This window comes from Cryphonectria parasitica (genome assembly GCF_011745365.1).
Source record: "Cryphonectria parasitica EP155 unplaced genomic scaffold M406scaffold_1, whole genome shotgun sequence".
Lineage (NCBI taxonomy): Eukaryota > Fungi > Ascomycota > Sordariomycetes > Diaporthales > Cryphonectriaceae > Cryphonectria > Cryphonectria parasitica.
The window spans coordinates 6,816,519-6,834,476 of NW_024468909.1; the positions used below are offsets into that span (position 1 = coordinate 6,816,519).

A 17,958-nucleotide genomic window follows, 5' to 3' on the forward strand; every position below is an offset into this window, starting at 1 on the left:
GCCAACACGTCATCGGTTACCTTGATCAACTGCCACCTGCCTAGACACCGTCTCGACTCTGGCGGAGCCTGTTTCCGTCTCTTCCTCTTCGTCAAGACGACTGATAGATCTGGGCTCTCATCTTGAACCGAAGCCCACCAGGACAAGCTCGAACCGTTCCTTCCACGACCCCTGATTCTTTTTTCCTTCTTTCTCACCCTCGTTGACTTCCTCGACCTTGTTCAACCGCCCCCATCTTTTCAGATACACTCTCGCCTCTAACGTCGCGACCGTACACGACCCTTATTCCAAGACCGAACCCCCCCCCCCCCTTCCCCACGGCGCCGATAAACCTTTCGCTTGCGACAGCTCTCCCTCTACACAACATACATACCATTGTCACGCACTGGCTTAACTGGGAATTTGCCCTGCGCATCACCACCTGGGGCTCCGAGTGCCTGCGGCGGCCACCTTGTACAGCGCAGACCACACCTCGTCGCAAACGTCTTCTCAGGCTCAGAGCTGTTCCGATACTCCTAAGTGGTAGACATGTCTGGTAAGCCCCAATCCCTGATTTATACTTCTGTCGGCAGCCCAGTTGGACTTGGTACACGTGCCCGTCGACTGCAGGTTTCCTCTCCCTTCACGATTACGAGTCGGCGTCTCCACGCCTGTCTTGAGCAACACCAAATGGACCTCTCCTGCGCGTGGACTTGCCCGCGATTTTCTCTGGTTCTGGACGGACAAATTCATTATTGCTGTGGTCCTCGGATTGACTGGAATTGCAGGCCTTACAAAGAACGATGATGCTTTCATCAACCAATTCGTCGCGTGTGTAACCCCTGTTGTTCCCTACATAGGTGTATACCGTCCTGCTCTAAGTGTTTACCTTGCTGACGCTCGTCATTCGTTGTGTATTCAGGTCGGGCGAAGTCTCCCAGCTGAGGGAGAATGTTATCGCCGTTGACGCGACATACTATCTTGCTCGCATCCGCGAGAAGGAGCCGCTCGTTACCGCCCTGGGTGGCCTCTTGGCTGCCGAAAAGAACATCAACGAAGACCTGGATCAGTGGAAGACCAACGACACGACGCCCTTCTTTATATTCGATGGTTGTCCTGTCAAGGGCGAGTATGAGCAGTCAGCGAAGATTGGCCGTGAAGCCATTGCGGGTGCCGACGCCGCTTGGGCTCTCTACTCCAACGGCGAGGCGCAGCCAGCCGTCGAAGGCTTTGGCTTCTGGTCTGGTACGGAGACTGCTCGCCCCTGTCCTAAGGCGCTCGCTGACGATTAGCGTTAGGTGCCTACCCCTTGCAGTCACTCTATCCTCTCCTCCAGTCCATCCTGAGGAAGCGCGATCTCCACTTCATGGTAGCACCATTCAAGGCTGCTGCACAGGTAAGGGTTCCGTTTAAGTACACAGTGACCCGCAGATCATTCCCTCTGACCATCGCCAGATTGCGTACTTTTCCAAAAACGAAATCATGTGTGGGGCCATCATGGGTTCTCGCGAGCTTCTACTCTACCCCATCAAGGACCATGTGATACAAGATGTCGACTGGGATGAAGGAAAGTTCAGTGCTGTCGCCAGAGAGGTGTTGATGGGTCAGCTGGGCGTCGACGAGTCAATATTCGTTGATGCGCTTCTCATCACTGGCTCTTCCTTCCTTCCCCCCTTCCCGGCCCGCGCTCAACCCCAGCAGCCCTCCAATACTGTGCGGGACGCTGTTAACATGCTCAGGGCCAATGCTAAACATGTGAAACAGCTTTGCAGTTCTTTCGACGATGTCCTTCTGAAGGAACAGCCTGATTGGTTTGAGAAGTTCTGCAAAGCGCGCATGATTGTTAAGCACTTCGTCTACATCGCAGAGAGTGGTGCTGTCGAGGTTGAGAGCTATGATGCCCTGACCGCGGATTCGCATGAATACTTGGGTATCAGGCTTCCCGAAGAGCTTTTCCACTACCTCGAGTTCGGTCTCGTTGGGCCGCAACTGCCCAGCTGGATCGTCCATAGTCAGACGACAGTCCTGCCGACGCTCGATGGGATCGCATCGCCCGAGTACAGACACCTCGTCCTGAGTCGCCTTTTGCCCATCAGAGAGCTAGCATTAGGGCTTGTGGTGCCCCGGCTGAACAGGGGACTGCATTACAAGGATATCGAGGTGAAAGCTTGGTTCGCAGACGCGCAGCCGACGACCATACGCAACAGTACCTTCCGGGCTCCCAGCCCAAAGGTCGCCACCTGGGATATCGAGGAGAAGGTGGTGGCTCAGCAATTCTCTACGTGGGGCTTCACAGCACCAGCTGCTAAGGATCGTGCTGGGTCCCTGGCGTTCGAGATCCTGTCACTCCAGAAGCCCGAGTTCGCCAAGAACACCGTCGCTACATCTAACAGCAAATCAAGGACGGACTCGTCACATCATCTCGTGTCATCCGTCATCTGGCGATTCCTTCATCTCAGGGACTACATCAACGACTCCCACGAGTTGACGTCGTGGGGCAAGGCCCTGGCCACGGCCATGACTGAGGTTGAGCCAACCGTGAAGAAGAACCCCAAGGTACCGGGTTTATACGAGGCGCTCCTGCTTGCCTTCGAACTCATCAGGTTCGACCAGCTCAACGCTCGGCCGCGCCAGGATGAAGTGGCGAACGGCGACGTGGAAGGGCCTGTGGTGCTGGTCAGCCGCTGTGCTGTCCTGCTTAAGCTGAGACACCAGGCTATCGGCTATACTGGTCCCCTGCGGAAGGATCTGCTCGCCTACCTGTCGCAAATGTCTGCTGTTCGAGAAGCAGACCGAGATCTGGTGGATGCTATCACTGCCCACCTGCTCCTCAACAATAAGTCCGAGAGACTTCGAGAGCCGATGGAGTATTTCGACATCGGCAATGCGTAAGTTACAACTCAGCCCAGAAGTGACTGCTGCACAGCAGGTTCCCACAGATACTGACGGCTGCGCGCAGGCTCCCCTTCGCCAACAGAAATTACAGCGCCGCTATGGGTGTTGCGGTCAGAACATACCTCGAGCAGAAGGCAAACGAGGATGGTGATTTCCGCGACATCGACTCAATCTCAAAGGCGTACTTCCCAAAGGCGACCAACTTCCGGGAAGACATCGAGATCTTCCGTGACTTTTTCGACGCCCTTGTGACTGGCATCAAAACCTTGGACCGTCAGGAGATGAGTACCCAGGATGCCTGGGTTGAGGCCAACGAGTATCTCCAGAAATTGGCGTAGAGGCCTCGCCTGGCAGGTACAGTGACCAGGCATCTAGAGCAACAGCTTCGGCGGAGCATTTCACAGCTCTAGAATAGTTCATACGGTTTTCGTGCCCTGCAATCGCTACGCACAATGAATGACGACCGAGACAGCCGTCATGCTGGCCACGGCATTGGCAGAAGTGGCTAGCAGCGAAGACTGAGAGCCCTGAACGAAGAAACAAACCAAGATGATGAAGCATTCGAAAGAGATGAGAGTTATTTGTTGGCGAGGGCACACTTTGAACTTAACCAAGTTCCAACATTTGGCAGTTTTTTTTAGCGAGTGCCCAGGTAGACGGTGTCTTGATTATGGTGGTGAGAGCTCAAGGCCTAGTTGTTTACTGTGGTGTAGTGTCTGCTAGACGAACCTGTCTGATGGGATGGTTCATTGTCTGCATAAAGACTGAACGAACACTCGCAGTGGGACGTATGGCCACAATAGCGGCGGCCGCGGCGGCAGCAGCAGCAGAGCCAGATTATCCCCAAAGAAAAGATTATTTTTTGATGGTGCTGCATGATTTTGTTTGTTCCACCTCTCTAACGAGGATGTCAATGCCAATCGCCGTCAAGGAGACGTTGTCGAGTGACTCATTTGGACAGTAATCATATATATATGCGCGGATATGAATTGATTTGTTGGGGTCCGAGCCACTATTCACCCTTCTAGGGAGACCAGTGGCGTACAGAAACCCTCCCTGCGGATCCGGATGCCCTCCCCAATCCTCTGTACCCTTTTCAATATGTCTGGGGAGGTCCACTGCTGGGTGCCTGCCCTTTAAATAAATAGCAGTAAAGTACGCGCAATAAAAGCTTCCGCTGGCTTGCGCAAGTCTGTTCATGATCCACCCACCTACTTGTAAAACGACAAGAAAATAGAAAACGATAGTAAGGGGTGTGCAATACGACCTGGCTACGTCCATAAGCATTCGTTAAATCAGAAGTCGTCGCTTAATGGGTCTGGGAAAATTTATTCCATCCGAAGAGCTCTGTTCTTCGTCCCTTTGAGAAGACTCGCCGAAGCTGCGAATTTTATCGAGAAGGTGACTGCGGAAATAGCGTTGATCAGTTAAGCACGACTTTAGTTTGCATATACTCAGATACTGTCGAAAAAGAATAGGGTAAACACAAATATTTGTCTCTCTCTCTCTCTCTCTCTCTTTTAATTAAAAAAGAAAAAGCATATTTCTATATGCTTTTAACACCCACCCCCCCTAGAAGAATAAAAGGCAGGACAATGGGGGAAATGGGAAAGATGAAAACGGGAGAGGGGGGGTGGGTGGGGGGAAAGACATCCAGAGAAGGGGAGGGAAAACGGAATGGTAACAAAATCACAGTTCATTTAATAGTATGAACAAAAGCTGCGAGACATGGCTGCTATCCGGCCGAATAGGAAGAAAGAGATGAAATATACGTACTTGATAGGCAGGTGACCTCTGGTTCCTTCAGTAAGGGCGAGGTTCACTTTCTCAGCGCGGCTCTCGTGGTCTTTGAAATGCTTGGCGATCAGGTCCCTTCCATCCGCCTCTTCAGCGGAGCGAACGATATAATTACAGCCGTCCTCTTCGCATTTCCAGGTGCCATTGGGACCACTCGGAGACATGGATGGTATCTTGTCGGTATGAACAACAATTTTCATAGTCTCTTTGAAGATTGACGGTGGTGGACGCGAGGTTATCGATACACTCGGAATCTCTGACTCATCCTCTTCGCTGCTATCGATGACTGCGTCCTCCTCTTCATCTTCGTTCTCGTCAGTGTCATGATAATTTGAAGTTTTGCTCTGTTTGGGGGGCCGGCCCTCTTCATCGTCGTCGTCATCACCATCATCGTCGTACGCGATTGGCCTCTTGACACCAGTAGTAGGTCGCAGGCCAGAGATCCGAGGTGTTCCAGGATAGTGCTTGCCAGCGTGGGACGGAGACGAGGCGACAGGAGGTATGCGAGCCTTAGGAACTCCCGAGTGCTTGCTCTTCTTCCGCCGGACAAGCTTGGATGCCACGTTCTCTGCTGTCACGTGCTCGGGTCTCCAGGGCTTGTCGCGGTGCTCCTTAAGCCACAGGAAAAAGGGACTCTTATACCACTTAGAAGGAAGACTTGCGGCAAGTTGCTTCGCATAAAAGTGAGTGACTTCGCTGGCCATGGGGTATAGCATAGAGCATTTGAGATACAATTTCGAATGCACGGTGTTATGCTTGACTTTCCTTACATCCCCGCCAACGTCCGCTAATATTTCCTCTACAAGCTCCTTGAGCTGGTGCACGGGATCCTGTGGCACTTCGTTCGATGGTTTATCAGCTTGTTCGATCGCTGAAGGAGTGGTGCTTTCCGCTGGAGAGATGGGGGGCGGCGGAGTAGGGGCAAACGGTACCCGCGCTGGTAGAGGGGGGTGAATAGGTGTTTCAGTCCGAGTGGTTGATGACGGCCATCGAGTCGCAACCTGCCCCTTGATATCAGCCTCTTGGCTCTGCCTGCTTGCGCGAGACTTGCTTCGTCGGGTACGATCTGACTCTATTGGCGATATATGCAGAGGGAGCTGATGGGTATCGTCTTGGAGCTCTTGTTTGGTTATAGCATCTGGGGAGGAGCTTGGTTCCTTAGCAGATGGCTCGAGCACCTTCTTCGTAGCCACATCCACTAACTTCCTGACAATATCCTGATAAACTATTAGCAATGCTATAGCAAACATGCGAGAGCGGCGTTCGTACTTTGTTCATGCTAGACATCCATTTCGCAAAAGACGTTCCATTCCATTGAAAGTCCAAGGCTTTGGAAAAGTGGGCGAGAAGGAAGGATGCATGTTTTCGACAGCGGTCTTTGGCTTCCAAGAGCGTAACACCATCGCCCACTTTAACGGCGTACTTGTTCGGGATCAGTATCCTAGTAAATACTCGGTTGGACTTGCAAAATACATACCTGAAACAATAAGTCATCAATAGGCAACTGCTGCCATGTAGCCCGTTTGCTCTTGGCCGCCCACTTCTGTGCGTCTTCATAGGCGAATAGCACCGAGTAGTAGAGGTCTATCCCCTCGCAGACAGTCTCATACATCGATTCATACTCAGGAGCAGGGTTGATCTCGAACCACCCCGTCTTCCCAGCTGCCCATATGCTCGTCGGCCCATTGCTGATGGCATACATCGTGCTCGATGGGATTTCAATATAAGTATCCTTCAAAGCATAATTACGCACTGGAAAGAAGAAAAACTGCAGTTAGCAAAGATATAGCCAAATATATCAGTATCTTCGGAAGAGGAGGCACATACAGCATTGCTTTTGATCTGGCTCTGCCATATCGACATCAAGCTTTCCTCGAATAACAAAAGGGCCCTCGAGATCAACATTACAGACGTTGGCAATGTCAAGCTGACCCGTTGTCTCGTTCTTATGGTAGACGACGGCATCGTTCAGCACGAAGCAGATCCAACTGTCGGAATGCTGCCCAGGCTTGACGGGTTTGAGCACGTGTGTTTCAGGAAGGTATTGAATGTGACTGAGGTCGACTGAAGCGACAGTGGAATTCGATGCGCGTCTCGGACGACCTCGAGGGCGCCCTGGACCGCGCGGACGACCTGGACCGCGCGGACGACCTGGACCGCGGGACCTCCCTGGCGGACGACCCATGGTAGGTGAGGCTCAAATGTGCGAGATCAAAGGCGGCGTCGGCGGTGCGGCGTCGGCGGTAGGCACGGTTTAGGATTGGAAGGCAAGTCGACAACCGATGAGATGCGAGAGAAAGCTTTGGATCCGTGGATGTAGCAATGAAGAAAGGCGCGGTTGGGGAGTGGAAGGCGAAATGGGTTGTAACGAAAGAGGTGGAAGTTGTGTGTGTGTGATCACAAGGTGGGAATGGGGAAACGCGACCGCGAAATGTAGCACCGCGGCAGTAAAGAGGTCCATATAGTGGGCGGTTGCTGCAGGGAGTCAGTCTGTAGTACATGCCTTGTTGTACTGAGTACCTGACTTGGAATCCAAATCCCCCCAGGATTAAGCAGCGCAGTAGCCTTGTACCCCACATTGTACAAGTACATACTACTTATGACAGAGTCTCCACTCCTAACGGTACCTTGCACTATGTAGTCTTCGCAGCTTGAGACAGGCGCCCAATCGATAAGCAGCCTCCCTGTCAACGCCCGCGCTCCAACAATTCAATTCCCTGCAAAGAAAATCCGCGCGCAGAACTGCAGGTCCTGCAGGTGGCTGCATTCCCTCTCTTCTTTTCCTTGCCTCCTCTTTTCCTTTTTCTTCTTTTTGTCTTTTCTCTCTCTCCCCCCCAGCTTTCCTCTCAGTCCTATTGTCGCCTTGGCCTTTCCTGTTCATCAGTCTTGTACTTTGACTCTCTTCTCGCCCCGAGAAGGGTAGGCTGAGCCTTATGAAGGCAAGGCGATTTCTCAAGATGGCGACAGAAAGTGTTCTCGACGGCGTCTTCGGTAAGCCCAGCTCCAAGCTCCCAAATGGGATCTTCTCGATTCTCTATCCCACTGCCAGGCTCACTACCAATGACGAATGTCCCAATAAGCCACTACTGACCCTGCTTCGCATCTTGGGGGGGAAACAGCCATCAACAAGCCCTACGGCATGTCCTCCGCCCAGGTCATCCGTGACTGCAAGACTTACTTCAACCCCTCCGTCCTCTTCCAACCCATGCTCGCGCAGATGCGCGCTGACCGCGCCAAGGAGGACCGCTATCAGCAGCGCCGACGACGAAAGGTCAAGCAGGCTATTGAGGTCAAAATGGGCCACGGCGGCACCCTGGATCCCATGGCTACGGGCGTGCTGATCCTGGGTGTCGGCAAGGGCACCAAGGCCCTACAAGGCTTTCTAGGCTGCACCAAGACGTACGAGACGGTGGTGGTCTTTGGGGCGTCGTCCGACTCGTACGACCGGTGCGGACACCTCCTCAAGAAGAGACCGTACGATCACATCACGCGCGAGAAGGTAGAGGAGGCCCTCGACTCATTCCGCGGGACCTACCAACAGATGCCCCCCCTCTTCTCGGCCCTCAAGATGGAGGGAAAGCCCTTGTACGAGTATGCGCGCGAGGGCAAGCCGATCCCGCGCGAAATCCAGACCAGGGAGGTCACCGTCACCGATGTCGAGATTTTGGAGTGGTATGAACCCGGCACGCACGAGCACCACTGGCCTACGCAGGAGGCCACCGCCGCGGAGAAGCAGTACGCCGAGCAGCTGTGGCGTGTCGAGAAGCAGCAGGTCGAAGGCAAGAAGATGACGGAGGAGGAGGAAGAGGCCGACACCCAGGCGATCGCGGAGCACAACGATCTCAAACGCAAATTCGAGGAGAGGCAGGATGAGCTGGTCGTTGAGCGCCAGTCCAAGAAGAATAGGAATAAGCAGCAGAATCAACAAGCCAACGGCGAAGCCACGTCCCCCGTTATGTCCGGTGCCCTGGGCGAGCTGCCGCCCAAGGGCAAGGGTTCCGACCTCGTCCCGCCCGTCACCCCCGGCACGCCACCGCCATGGAAGGACAAGGGCCCCCCAGCCGTCAGGATACGCATGACGGGTACCTCTGGCTTCTACGTCCGGTCGTTCGCGCACGACCTGGGCGAGAAGGTGGGATCGGCTGGTCTGATGGCGGAGCTGGTGCGCAATCGGCAGGGCGACTTCGTGCTGGGGACCGAGAACTGCCTCGAGTACGACGACCTAGCCAAGGGCGAGGACGTGTGGAGCCCGAAGCTCAAGGACATGCTGCGGAGGTGGAACCAGCCTGGCGGCATCAAGGGTGGGGAGAAGGAGGCACAGCAGAAAGTCGGCGAGGAGGAGGAGGCGGCAGCGGCAAAGAAGGGGAAGAGCAGGGCTGAGAGCCCCCAACGGTCAACATCTCCCAAGGCTGAGAGCACCTCTAAGCAGGCAGAGGAGGAGGCCGGAACCGAGACTACGTCACAAGCAGCAAGCCCCAAGGCCGACAGCAGTTCCAAGACGGAGCCGGACGCTGCGCTCCCTGCTTAGGCGAGTGATGAGTCTTGGGTGTCTCTCGCATGAGCGGCGGCAGCGGCAACAGTGAAGTTGCCCTATTTTATGACAACGATCACCCCCAGTAATCTTGTTGAAAATACCACCAAATTCCTTAATGCACGCACTTCTCCTCTTGTTGGGCTGGCAGCGAAGGAAAGCTAATCTTCTGCTTCCACAATACTTCGCAAGTCTTGAACAAGAGTGCAAATTGAAGAAAGGAAGAAGGAAGCCCCCTCGACTCCGGAAATGCATTCTTTTGCTACATGACCAACTGATCGCGTAGTGTGCGATTATCATCCATTGTCCTAACGTTTTTCCAACTCCATTCAACGCCTTGATACCATGTATCCAATCTATGCAAGTCTCGTCACGTCGTAAATCGTCGGGGCCGCAGTAGAGGTATCAACCCAATTCGCGCTTGCTGGGGAAGAAAGGGGGGGGGGGGGAAATAAAGGTAATGCAGCTGAAGCATCGAAAACCAAAACCATCATCTTCTCATCATCACCACGACTCCCACCCCCGGTCAAATTATAATATCATCTGCGCTCCTCCAGCTCGTTTATAACGACCTCCTCTTTCAGGAGGTTTCTCGCCCTCTCGATCCTCCCCATGGCGCTCTCCAGCCTTTGCAGCCGGCGCCCCTTGTCCTTGTCCCTCCTCTCCAGCTCCCCGACTCTCTCCTCCAGCTGGGCGCGCGCCCTCCGCTCTGTGGCGACCATCTCATTGGCCTGCTCAAATAGGGTGACGCTCAGCTCCTCGACCTCACGGCTCGTGTCGTTCAGCTTTCCTTCCGCGGCGAGGCGCATGCCATGCTCCCTTGTCAGGGCATCCAGCAGGTCATCGGTGGAGGGGGGCGGAGAGGCGCCCGGCGTGTAGGAGAGAGTCTGGCCGCTCGAGAGGGACAGGGACAGCGGGGACTTGGGGGTCAGCAGGGCCGAGGTGCTATAACCCTTGGCGTGGCTCGGAGCGACGCCTCCGCTCGGGGGCGGGGTCGGGAGTAGGTTGGAGGTGCTGTAGCTCTGCTGGTGGCCCGGATTCGGCACCGCCTTCAGGTTGGGTGTGGACTTGCGGCTCAGCAGGGCGGAGATCCTGTTGGTGGCCGCGGTGGCGAAGCTCGAGACGCCGGCAGAGGGGCTCCCGGTGATGAGTCTTGGCGGCGAGGTCGGGGTCTGCACTGTGGGTGTCTGTGGTGTGACGCTGCCTTGACGCTCCCTCTGCAGGTCCCTGCGCAGCGTCGATAGCTCGTCCTCATAGTCGGCCCAGCGGTCGACGGCGGCGGTGGCCTTGGTATTGAGCAGGCGGATTTGGGCCTGCAGCTCGTCAATCTGGCGCTGGGCGGCGTGGAGAGCGGCTGCGGTAGTCGTCTCGTCGGCGTCGTGACCAGCCAGGGAGGAGTTGGCAGTCGGGTTGAAGGTGAGGGAGAGGTCGTTGCCGCATTTTGGACAACACGGAATTGTGCTAAGCCGTGGTGGTGGTAGGACCGGCATGGTAAGGGTCATGGTGCTTGACATCTTGTACGTGAAGAGATAGATGGTGTTGCTGCCCGTGGGCTGGTCGTTTGGGTGATAGTAGATTGGTCGAGGGCCCGCAAGGGGTGACAAAGGAGAGGGGGTCTGGGTATTATGGAGTTGCTGTCGATGATGGTGGTGTTTCCCCGGCTGGTTTGCTTGTTATAAAAGGAAAAGGTGAGACTGTCGCGTGGCACTGGCACTGCGGCCGTCCAGACTCGGTCTCAATTTTGTCTTTGGACGGTGACGGTGGCGTTGGCGTTGGAATGAACATGTGGGTGTAGTATTCTCCTGTGCTGACGGGGCCTCACCCCCTCCTTCGCGTCACTGGTCGAATCGTGTCGTTTTCGTCGCTGCCGTGGCTGCTCATTCACCACATCATGGAGTAAAGGACTGAGCAGAAGAGGACGAAGATCAATTGCATCGTGTTCGTTCGTGCGTTGAGTGTGTTTGTCGTCTTTGGTGCCTGACCGGAGGGACTCGGACCAACTGGAAGTTGGAGATAAAAATAAAAATAAAGAACAAAAGGGCAGCATTTAGGTTGTCCAGGGGTTGAGTTAGCAAGGCTGGGGAGGCGGAGGGAGGGCTGCCCTGTGTAGGGATGCCAGGTGCTAGGCTCTTGGATTCTGGGGCCCTGAACCCCAAGGGTCTACAGGGGTCTGTAGCGCCTGGCGAGATGCAGGATGTACGCTCCACGCTCCGTAGTCATCATCCAATTCAGCGGAGAACTGCGCCCCGCACCCTCTTTCTGGGCCTAAGCCCCTGGTTCCCTGCCCCTGGCGCGTGTGTGCCTTGGATAGTACTATGGTGTTGCCTCTGCTGTACGTACTTACCCAGTGACATGTATGGCATATATTTTGGGGCTCAAGCCCTGTCATTCAACTCTGGACGATTTCAAAACAATTCAAGGGTCAAGATGTGCCCACCACAAACGGAGACAACAACAGCATCGCTTTCGCGAGCAAAGTGCCGACAATTCTAATTTTCTCCATCCGTGGTCCATCAAAAATCTACATGTCCAATTGACTGGTCGTGTGGCCACTGCCAATTTTTCTCGTTGCAAGGGATCAGCGCTGCGGCTTGATTATCAGCCGTTGATCTTCAGGCACAAGAATGCAACCTTGAAAAAGGGAGAGAGGGCTCAGAGACTCAGTCAGTCTCGGTCTCGGAGTTTAAAATCTGCGACAAAGCCTTCCCCTTCCTCTCTTCCTCTCTTTTCACACACAGGAAGGGAGAGCGCCACGCTGGCACCAAAGCTGGCACCAAGCTGAGGCCATCACGTCTATCTCTTCTCATCTGAAACCCGAACCTGATCATGCGGCTGCTGCTTGTCCGTTCATCGTACCATTCTTGCCCCGACAGGGCACCATTGACTACGGGTCTGGAACAGCTGTCATTGTTTCACAATATTCCTCGGCTCTGAAGGGAAAAGACAAGTGTGAGGGAGGCAGACAGCAACGCAAGAGAAGATGGAGAAGAGACGAGTGTAGTCAAAATAAGATGAGATGCGATGTCAGGTTCACTACGGAGGAAGAAAAGACGAACGTGTTCATGTCCAGGCCATAACTGAGCAGGGACACAAGCAACTTTTATCTAGCCGTTCAGCTGAGCCTCAAGGGCGCCACCGTACCGAGCCCCAGCAACCGGTAAGGCGTCCAATATCTTTCGAATCTCAGCCAGGTCCTCCTCGCTCAGCTGCACATCTGTGCAGTTTTGGACCACCTGCTCGACCTTGCTTGCACCTGGCAGCGGGAGGATCTTCTTTCCCTGGTATTTCGTCCACGCGATCGCCACGGCAGCGAGCGGCAGCCCTTTGCGGTCGGCGATCTGCTTGACCGCATCGACCAGCTTGAGGTTCTGACTGAACACATCAGGCTGAAACCGTGGGAACCGGAGGCGCGCGTCGGTCGGATCCATATCCTCCCGCCTGCTGATCTGCCCTGTGAGAAAGCCACGGCCGACGGGGCTGTAGGCGACGATGGGAATGTCGACTATGAATCCTCTTGTCAATATTGATTCACCAGCAGTCGAGAAGAGCTTCTATCCATCTTTGAAAAGGGACAGTCACACTTACGCTCCTCACATGCATCTACGATGCCGTTCGTCAGGGGATCTGTTGTGAATAGGCTCAGCTCGATCTCTACCGCCGCGATCTCCGTGATCTTTGCAGCCCGGCGGATCGTCTTCTCGCTGACCTCGCTCAGCCCGACGCCCCCAATCTTGCCCTCCGACACCAGCGCGGCCAGTGTGCCGACGCTCTCCTCGATGGGCACCTTGGGGTCCACTCGGCCCATCTGGAACACGTCAATCTTCTTGCACCCGTCAAGGACCCTGAGCGCGGTGTCGACCGCCGCGCGGATCGCCTCAGGGCTCCCCGTCGGCGTGAACGTCGACATGTCGTACGCGCCCTTGATGGAAAGGACAACCTTGTCTGCGTCCTCTGGGTACTGGCTGAAGTAGTACTTCAGCAGGTGCAGCGAGTTGTGGTCTGGGCTGCCGTAGAAGAGGCCCTGGGCAGAAAAGAAACCTGGTTAGAGCTGTCTGTCTCTCTGCCTCTGGGTGTGTGTGTTTATGTGTGTTTATGTGTGACACAAGAGGGCCTGCTCTCTTACCCCGTTCCAGAAGTTTGCGCCATGCTCGAGCGATGCCTTCATCACCTTAGCTGCTGCTGGGAGGTCCAGCTTCTTCCATGGAAAGGTGAGACCTGCTAGTGGTGTCAGCTCGTGGTCATCATCATCAGAACGTTACCAAGGCCACCAGGTAGGGTGTGACTTGCTCATCATGCCAAAGCCGACGGGGCCGACCGCCTTGCCGGCGATGGTGATCTGGGAAGCCATGTTGGGATGGGATGTGTTGTGTGGAGTGGAAAAGTGCCAGTTTGTTGTTAGAAATGATCCAAGTGCTGTCTCGCCTTGACTGTTTGAAGTCTCATCTCGTCGAGGGTGCTCATAATTCCTGGAAGATGCTGTCTATTTATCCTCCCTCCTTTCTCGAGCATTGCTGCGCGAGACTGCAACACACCGCACGATGGCCACTGTTGATGAAGCTGTTGTTCCCTCTGGTGTCTGGAATTAGGACGATTATTTGCGCCTATGTCCATTTCGCGCCGAACAGAAGGTCGAAGCTCTGGGCAAAAATAGGACGCCGTAGGCTCTTTGACTTCCTGGCTGACGCTTCTTGACCCCGAAATCCATGACAGGATGGGAATGGCTTATGGCATCAATGCGGGATAATTAATTACACCTTGCTGTTAATGCACTACTGTGAAGCATGCCTGCTCCCACTATGGTAGTATGTTCGTAGTATGTCTCTCTCTCTCTCTCTCTGAATCCGGGCAACGGTCATGGACCCGGTTGTGGACTTAAGGGGGGTTGCCGTGACGTTGATGGTGCTATCTCCGGGAGCGAACAGCGACATCGCTTGGAGTCCACTCCGAGCGTATAGATTTAAAGAAAAGGGCGAAGGGGAAGAGTTCACAAAAATCAAAGACAGTTCCTCTTTCTTTTGCTATGGGGTGCTTTTTTATCTGTGTCATCGCCTGTTATCATTACTGATCAGTAAGCAGAGAGTGTTTGCGAAGCAAGAACATGGAATGATCAAATGCAGTCCATCTGCAAAGAACTTTTGGAGATTGCCCAACATCCTGTTTCATACTTGAAGGCAAATACATTCGCCCTCTTACAGCGTGTTTTGTTTCTGGCTGAAGATGAAGAAGAGAGGTTTCTTGAAACCCTTTGGTTTATGATATAGAATACTATAAAATGAGAGAGCATTAGGTAACAACAACATGGCAGAGGCACATAGACATATTTCCACAAGGTGACTTGACCGACACTCCTAATTGATAAATCAAAGTCGGTAATATAGAAATGCGAACCCTCCACGACCAATGTGAAGGCCGTTTGCCTACGCCCCTCAAAGACACGACTCGTATTTGTTGAAAAGAGAAGATCCCATCATACGCACTGTTCATGCGCGCGCTTGCTTGTTGGGAAAGCCGGTGCTTAGCTGAAAATGTCGGCCGAGTCATTGGGGCTAAGGTTGACGACGAGTTCGCGATCGGAGGCGTAACAGGGTTAACAGGAGGGGGAGTCATGGTGTGCATTGATTAGTGTGTTTGCGTGTGTGCGCGCGCTTCGGAGTGATGCGACGCCAGCATGGAGATTTGCATGTCACACAATAGCACATTGATGCATATGGTGCATTGTGTTGTAGGGGTGAATGAGGCTGAGTGAGGCGCCCTGGTTTCCTCAGCTGGCCCAGGGCTGTCTAGTGAAGGTACTTATATAGTATGTAGTATTTACAGTAACCCCTACACGTGGAAAACCCTTGTTATTGCACACGGATCATCTGTGGAGGCCGGTCCACGAGGCCATAACAAGGTACCAGGGCCTTTTCTCGGGACTCAAACTTGTCGGCCCTTGTCTGTTCGGATGCGAGGACATCAATAATACTGCGCATAGTTAAGGAAAGAGTCTACGCAAGCACCTGGCCCCTGGCGCGACCAGCTGAGCGCCATCGCCGCAGGATTTTGCCTCACCAGGGCTTAGGCCCGCATGCTTAGAGTAGAGGCGGATCTGTGCCTTGCATTGCTAGTTGGGAAACGGCCTGACCGGGTCTTTCTAGAACTCTTCTTTGGTGTCAGAGATGATTGGAGCTTTCTTGGGAGCTGTTTTTTCTTCACTGTGTTCTTTTGTTCTTTTGTTCTTATTGTTTCGTTTCGGTTTCTCCAGCTTCTGAATACTGGAGCATCAGTGTTGGATGGGCAGCCAGGGTAATAACTCCCGTGTCTATTTGTAAATACTCTTCAGAAGTATGACAAACAATATCTGAGTATGCCCTCTGGCTGATTGAGTACTTCTGCCCACGTCAGAACACAAGTCTGAGGACGCTTCTGTCTTTCTAGTGTATTCATTCAGACTGGTCTCTGTTAGGGCCTTATTCTAAACAGAGTTGGGAAGTGGGCGCCATCGATTTGGGTCCCGACAGACTACTGTAGTACAGACTACTGTAGTACAGCAGCATCTTCAGATGCCCCTGACACTAGGTAGTACTTGGTATGGTATATTCGAGACAATTTGTCAATTGTCGTGATTCTCCGTGCACTTCCTCGAGTCACGCAGGAACGACTAGAGCAGCTTGTACTCACATTGAAGAAGAATCTTCTCGATCTTGAGGAGCCTTGAAGTGTCCAAGCGCAAGGAGACGAGTGGAGTCTAACATCGTCCATGAGGCCCAGGCTGGGCAGCAGAAAGCGAATATATAAAAGAGACAAGCTTCAGCCTTGATCATGGACAGCATACCTAGCCATCTTCAGTCACTCACTCCAGAGGGGGAATAATAACATACAATCTTTTATCCATACACCGTCACTTAGACACACTCGTGCCTCATCGGCAAGCACCACTTGACGCATCTACCTACCGGCAACGCCGTTCACACCAGCACTCACTCCTTCACAAGACCAACTTTCACTCCAGATCCAACTAAAGTCTCTTCCTCTCTCTCTCTCTCTCTCTCTCTCTCTCTTTCAATCTCAAAAAAGATACCTCTTCAAAATGAAGACCACAATCATCGCCATCGTTGCCGCCGCCACCCTCACCTCGGCCGTCCCCCTCCTCCAGCCGCGGTCCAACTCAGGCAAGATGACCTACTACGCTCCGGGTCTGGGCGCCTGCGGTGCAACGAACACCAATGCCGACATGATCGTTGCCGTCCCCTCGATCGTGTACGGGACTTACGCCAACCCGAACTCATCGCCGGTGTGCAAGAAGACGGTGACCATCACGGCGGGCAGCACGTCGGTGAAGGCGGCCATCACGGACCGGTGTGCGGGCTGTGGGGCCAGCGATATCGATGTCTCGCCTGCTGTGTTTAAAAAATTTGGGGACGAGAGTTTGGGCAAGATTGCCGTCACCTGGGTCATCAACTAGAGGAGGGCCATTCTTCTTTCTTTTGTTGGTTTCTCTTCTTTTTTCTTCTTCTTCTTTCTGGTTCATTGCCTTCGGGCGTTTATGATGATGATGACAATATCTATGACTATGAGGGAACAAGAGTTATTGATCATAGACATGCGAATTGTGAAACAAGGGTGTATACTTTACTTAGATATAGTACATGGATATTTATAGAGGCGCAGGCGCGCCAGACGATGGAATGTTGCAACACATATACATGTCTAGATCGTATATGACATGATCTCGGCGCCGATATACTTTTGACAAGTACAACGGTGTTTTTATTTTCTATTGTTCCTGATCTAGTTATAGAGAATAACCATTCTGATCCTTACAACATAATCCTCTTTGTTAATGATCTCGAGAAAAAAATGTGCCTGACGATCCTCCCCAGATATGTATGCACAATAGGGTATGTATAAATATTCTTATGATTTACGTATAGTATTATGCACCCTGGTCCACATCGCCGAGTCCATACTCGGTATTGAGATTACGCAATCCGAGGACGACGCTTCGCCGAGGTCCTGGCCGTGATTGAACAACACAGGCTGCAAATAAAAAAAGGGGGTGGAGGGGGGGAGGATCACAGAGTCGTTTTGTTTATGGATATACTGGGGAAGGGAAAAGAAAAAAGAGAGAAAAGAACGAAACAAAAAAGAGAGAAAGGCCAGGGGAAATGGTAGGGAAAACAGTTCTGGCGCTGTTCGCAGGACCGATCTGGCCCTTTCGGCCGACGTTTTAGCTTCAATGCGCTCAAGCCTCAAGTTCGATCCTGGGGGGAGGATGGCCCTCCGCCTCTCTCCCTCCCACCCCACCTGTTCCGTTTGGATCGGAAAGGCTCGCGTGATAACCTTGTGTGAATCGCACGGTCGGCCAAGGCCCAGGGTGATGGGGCAGTGGATGGGCCAACCCCCCCAGGCGACGTTGCAGGGCGCCGATATCTCGGGCGAGGAATCGAATAAATGAAGCACAACGGTCTCCTGACCTACGCCGGAACGGTGAAGGGCTGCCGCGTCATGGCCCTCCTTTTTCTCCCTGCTCCCTTGCCGTTGTGCCGTTTTCCTCCACGGTTTTGCAGCTCTTTTATTCAAGTACTGCGAAGGGGTAAAAATAGTCGTTGGACGGATGAGTCTTTTTCCTTGATTCGTTTTTGATGTGTCTTGTCCAGCCTCCTATGTACGCGTTCACTCCGCCACTAAAAGTACTGCAATGACTTATTCCTTTTTTCTACGATGTAACTAAGTTTTTAGTACTTCGGCAGTTCTCATAGTAAAAGAGCAAGGAA

The 17,958-nt window shown here is 53.3% G+C and overlaps 6 protein-coding genes across 6 annotated transcripts; 3 read left to right on the plus strand and 3 right to left on the minus strand.

Annotated features, from left to right (window-relative positions):
• On the plus strand, window positions 1-1,224 carry M406DRAFT_286172 (uncharacterized protein; the record flags this gene model as incomplete). The annotated part of the gene is made up of 3 exons (XM_040918660.1): window positions 1-535; window positions 768-810; window positions 902-1,224. Coding segments are annotated over exons 1-3 (372 nt in total), but the record flags the coding sequence as incomplete, so codon positions are not given.
• Window positions 1,225-3,761: 2,537 nt separating this feature from the next.
• On the minus strand, window positions 3,762-6,373 carry M406DRAFT_349625 (uncharacterized protein; the record flags this gene model as incomplete). The annotated part of the gene is made up of 4 exons (XM_040922481.1): window positions 3,762-4,279; window positions 4,651-5,888; window positions 5,941-6,093; window positions 6,149-6,373. The coding sequence occupies 4 exons, from the start codon at window positions 6,371-6,373 to the stop codon at window positions 4,165-4,167; spliced, it is 1,731 nt and encodes a 576-aa protein (XP_040782231.1). The 3' UTR covers window positions 3,762-4,164.
• A 1,255-nt stretch (window positions 6,374-7,628) lies between these two features.
• On the plus strand, window positions 7,629-9,338 carry M406DRAFT_349626 (pseudouridine synthase; the record flags this gene model as incomplete). Its single annotated transcript, XM_040922482.1, has 2 exons — window positions 7,629-7,662; window positions 7,791-9,338. 2 exons carry the CDS (start codon window positions 7,629-7,631, stop codon window positions 9,197-9,199), a joined length of 1,443 nt encoding a protein of 480 aa, XP_040782232.1. The 3' UTR covers window positions 9,200-9,338.
• Window positions 9,339-9,741: 403 nt separating this feature from the next.
• Window positions 9,742-10,704, minus strand: M406DRAFT_336747 (uncharacterized protein; the record flags this gene model as incomplete). The annotated part of the gene is made up of 2 exons (XM_040921179.1): window positions 9,742-10,096; window positions 10,271-10,704. The coding sequence occupies 2 exons, from the start codon at window positions 10,702-10,704 to the stop codon at window positions 9,742-9,744; spliced, it is 789 nt and encodes a 262-aa protein (XP_040782233.1).
• Window positions 10,705-12,306: 1,602 nt separating this feature from the next.
• M406DRAFT_59980 (uncharacterized protein) lies at window positions 12,307-13,550 on the minus strand (the record flags this gene model as incomplete). Its single annotated transcript, XM_040924664.1, has 4 exons — window positions 12,307-12,704; window positions 12,788-13,223; window positions 13,326-13,433; window positions 13,509-13,550. 4 exons carry the CDS (start codon window positions 13,548-13,550, stop codon window positions 12,307-12,309), a joined length of 984 nt encoding a protein of 327 aa, XP_040782234.1.
• Window positions 13,551-16,301: 2,751 nt separating this feature from the next.
• M406DRAFT_32430 (expansin-related) lies at window positions 16,302-16,634 on the plus strand (the record flags this gene model as incomplete). The annotated part of the gene is made up of 1 exon (XM_040919850.1): window positions 16,302-16,634. A coding segment is annotated over one exon (333 nt), but the record flags the coding sequence as incomplete, so codon positions are not given.
• Between the last annotated feature and the right edge of the window lie 1,324 nt (window positions 16,635-17,958).